Source organism: Papilio polytes, unplaced genomic scaffold (assembly GCF_000836215.1).
Source record: "Papilio polytes unplaced genomic scaffold, Ppol_1.0 DF823912.1, whole genome shotgun sequence".
In the NCBI taxonomy this organism is placed as follows: Eukaryota; Metazoa; Arthropoda; class Insecta; order Lepidoptera; family Papilionidae; genus Papilio; species Papilio polytes.
The window spans coordinates 191,746-195,498 of NW_013525292.1; the positions used below are offsets into that span (position 1 = coordinate 191,746).

General features: G+C 31.9%; 2 protein-coding genes across 2 annotated transcripts in view; both read right to left on the minus strand.

Moving 5' to 3' along the window:
• The window catches only part of LOC106102625, a 3,308-nt gene extending 2,183 nt beyond the window's left edge, over nt 1-1,125 (minus strand). The window contains exon 1 of the mRNA XM_013282165.1: nt 811-1,125. Within this exon, the coding sequence (XP_013137619.1) occupies nt 811-949 (139 nt within the window). The 5' untranslated portion in view covers nt 950-1,125. The remainder of the gene's footprint in view (nt 1-810) is intronic.
• A 1,629-nt stretch (nt 1,126-2,754) lies between these two features.
• Nucleotides 2,755-3,753, minus strand: part of LOC106102626 (synaptic vesicle glycoprotein 2B-like) — a 21,255-nt gene continuing 20,256 nt past the window's right edge. The window contains exons 10-11 of the mRNA XM_013282166.1: nt 3,606-3,746; nt 2,755-2,885 (exon numbers count right to left, since the gene is read on the minus strand). Of these exons, the coding sequence (XP_013137620.1) occupies nt 2,827-2,885; nt 3,606-3,746 (200 nt within the window). The 3' untranslated portion in view covers nt 2,755-2,826. The remainder of the gene's footprint in view (nt 2,886-3,605; nt 3,747-3,753) is intronic.

Consider the following 3,753-nt stretch of genomic DNA (forward strand, 5'->3'; position numbering starts at 1 on the left):
TATATATATATATATATATGTTAAGTATAAAGGTAATTTATAAGTGATTAACATATATTTTTGTTATAATTTAATTTCACGGAGACGAAGCCGCGAGCAACACCTAGTATACAATAAAAGGAAAGGTTTAGTATTAACATTACGAAATACATTTAACAATACTTTAGTGGACTTTAAAATAGTATGTAAAAGTATTTTCACATTGTAGAAAGTTTATGAATACAAATACAGAGTCTATTTTAAAGCAGAAATAAAAAGCAAGCGAATCCAGTGGTATTGGGAGACACGTTTATAATGTAAACATTTCTATGCGATGACTTTGTTTAATAACAAACTGTTTATTCAATGATTCGAAGCGGATTTGGCGACGACAGACGCTTATAAAATTAGAGAAAAAGATAAAAGGTACTAAAATATAACTAACCTATGTTCCTATATTATAAACTACCTTTAGCCAGCGATTTCGTCCGCGTGGAATTAAAAAAAAACTGTGTGTGTATCCTCTGCATCTATGCCAAATTTCATGAAGATCCGTTCAGCCGTTTATGCTATAAACTCTAAGAAACATCCATCCATCTAAACTTTCGTATTTATAATATCAGTAAGATGTGAAAGTAAAGATGGATGGAAAGAGATACAGAACATAGTCTGGAAGAATACATAGGCTATTTATTACCTAAATATTTTTACCGTTAAGTTGACTCTCTATTATTTATTATTCTTTGATAATAAGATTACTGTTTTAATCGTTTCCTGATTTTATTTACGTTTAGTTATTTTGAAAGATAATTCATGTAACATTAGACTCACCAGTTAAATCTAAAGCCTCCTCATAGCTGACCTTGTCTGTTGATTTGCTGACATGACTCTTCTCGTTCATCTCTAAATCCTCGACGGATTTCACATAACTGTTATTGTCTATACCCATGTTTTCCGTTTTCGTAAACATTGTGAAACACTGGCCGAAATTAAACTAGAAAATTCAAATTTCGAATTGTTTTTTTTATAAATTCGCCATTTTTAAATAGTGATTCTTAGTATACGGCCAGTCTGTCACGACACGGTGGCGGCACTGATCCCTTCTTGTGTTAGGATCGTTGTTGTTATCAGACGTGTGTTAAGGTGAGGCTCGCTGTCGCACGACATATATCAATAGCTTTTCTTTGACGCCGTTTTTGTAATTAATTGATAACAATTCTTGTTATAGTAAGTGTGTCGCTTGAAGGTTGTTGAGTTTTTGCGTCGGTCTATATTTACGAAGTTGGTTTAATGTTTTTATCAATGACCACTTGTTGTCCTTGTGCAGTATTCGGTATTATGCGACTTGCATAGAGAACTATAAAAATAAGGTATGTTTTTTTGTAAAGTAAGTCTATATAGATACGAAATGAAATATGCCAACTACGTGTTGGCCTGCAGTTAATTGTAACAAGGTAGATAGTATATTTAGCTAAGTTTGAATTCGAACCCCGGAAAGGAAAACACCATCGATAGTATAAAATCCCGGATAAATTGGACAATAAACTGATCAAACGTATGTTAAACCCTTCCTACTTAGTTTATGATATTGTATAACGAAAGTTCAAACAGTTTAATTTCTTTACTTACGTAAATGAAATTTTGACATGTGATTTTTTGCTATTGTTATTCATTAATTTAAACTCAACTTTAAGCTATAATTTTGCGAATTTATGCAAGGCCACGTGTCTCGACACGTGTACCGAATGCCGATTGACGAAAGAAGCCAGTATATATGCAAATTATAATACGTTTCGATCTGTAGCTGACGAACCAAAAATCATCTGATTTGCCTTTAGTTATATTCACATATGATACTTACGCATGCTTTTTTTATTGTACCCCCTAGCGGGGGGCCCCTCGGTTACCTTGTAACCGTTAGGTTATTTAATAAAACAATCTATAAATTTTGGCAAAATGTTTAAGTTCTTAATATGACACTAGGTAGTTAAATTAAATTTGTAAATAAAACTTACGCATGCTTGGATTTATACGAAAGATATTTGACTCTTTCATTCTATTTATGGTATCTTACTTTCATTTGTTTTATCTAAATTTTAAATACTTCGAAATACTAGTGATTGTGTTTTGTTTATAAAAATGCGTCTAATTTGCTTGTCAGCACGCATTGCAGTGTGTCGTGACGCGTGTCTTGTTAAATCCAAATGAAACAATTTTAAATGACTTATTTGTAAGTCATTAAAACAAAAAGTCGTTTGTGGATATAATAAAAATCTGTGTCAGATATGTTTAGCCTACTAATGCCTCGTAAATGTTAGATTAAATGATCGCTTTTATGATTATTGTATATCAAATAAAGTATGAATGTTGAGATAGTAAAAGTACAGTTTTCTTATTTACACTCATTGAAAAAAATTATACAAGTACACAAGTATTGTTTGACGAAACAGGATTAAAACGTTATTTGTTCAAGCTGTGACTAAAACAGACTTGTTAATGTACATACAGCTAAATTGTTTAGCTTTACTTAACACTTCTATCGAGTTTTGCACATTTAGTTATTTTTACTATTACCATATCAATTAAGTTAGATGCTTGTAATGTAATTAGTTAATTGAAATTTCATTTTATAAGATCTTCAAATAAACATACTTACCTAATTTTTATGCACCCAATGATTTGTAAAATATTAAATAGCGCCTGCGGTAAACAGACTAGCAAAAACACTTTTACGTTTTATACAACTTGAGGCAGGTTTGAAATAAAACAATCAAATGATACTTATACATTGTAAGACTATATTAATTATATTAATATTAATTATTGATATAAAAATAAAATAATTTTTCACTGCGGCCGCTCCGGTCGCGTGCTCTTCGGAAGGATTATACACAGCATCCCGCTCGCTGGAACAAATATTTCAATAAAATACTAATAACTAGTATTGGCATTTTTTTATTATTTTAAAGTAACGTTTTGTTATTCAGATAATTCGATCACTGAAGCCAGAGATATTTAAGAAACATATAGAATAGACAAATTAACAATATTTTTACCGGTAACTTCTTTGAAAGGTACTAAGTTGTCGAGTTTGATGCCACCTCATGTCCTTGTATTGTGTAATAATACATTTTACAAAATTATGTTTTCATTTGTTATAAAAATAAACTAAACATTGTCAAGAAATAAAGTGTAAACATTTAAATATGATTTAGCGACATCTATTGGCAATTCCTTTAAATACAATTAGCTATAAACATGTGTTTTTAAAGATCTTTCGTGTGAAATAAGTTTCCAGAAAAGTAACTATGCTTCCATTATATATTTTTTTAATCTCTTTGAATGAACCACATGGCAACACAAGTCTAGACTGATAAATAAAAAGTATAAGGATCTATTCCACAATTCTTGTAAATCGTCAGATAACAATCCGACGTACAAAATATTTGATGGAAATATCGGATTTTGGTACTGTATCTGACTGTAATGTCACTTTTAAGTTATCTGAGCCTTTATCAGTCAGTGGTAGGACAGGCCGTTAGTTAATTAATAAAAAAGTCTGTTAATATATTTACAAAAAAAATCATTGTCAAAAAATGGTATTAGTATGAAGAGTTGGTACTAACAGATGAGCAAGGAGCCGAACATGTAGATGGGCACGACGCAGTGCTGGTCGACGAGCGCGCCGAACACCACGTTGCCGACGATGGCGCCCACGCGCCCGCTCATCACCGTCACCGCCATCGCCGTCGCGCTGCGCACGCACACACATAC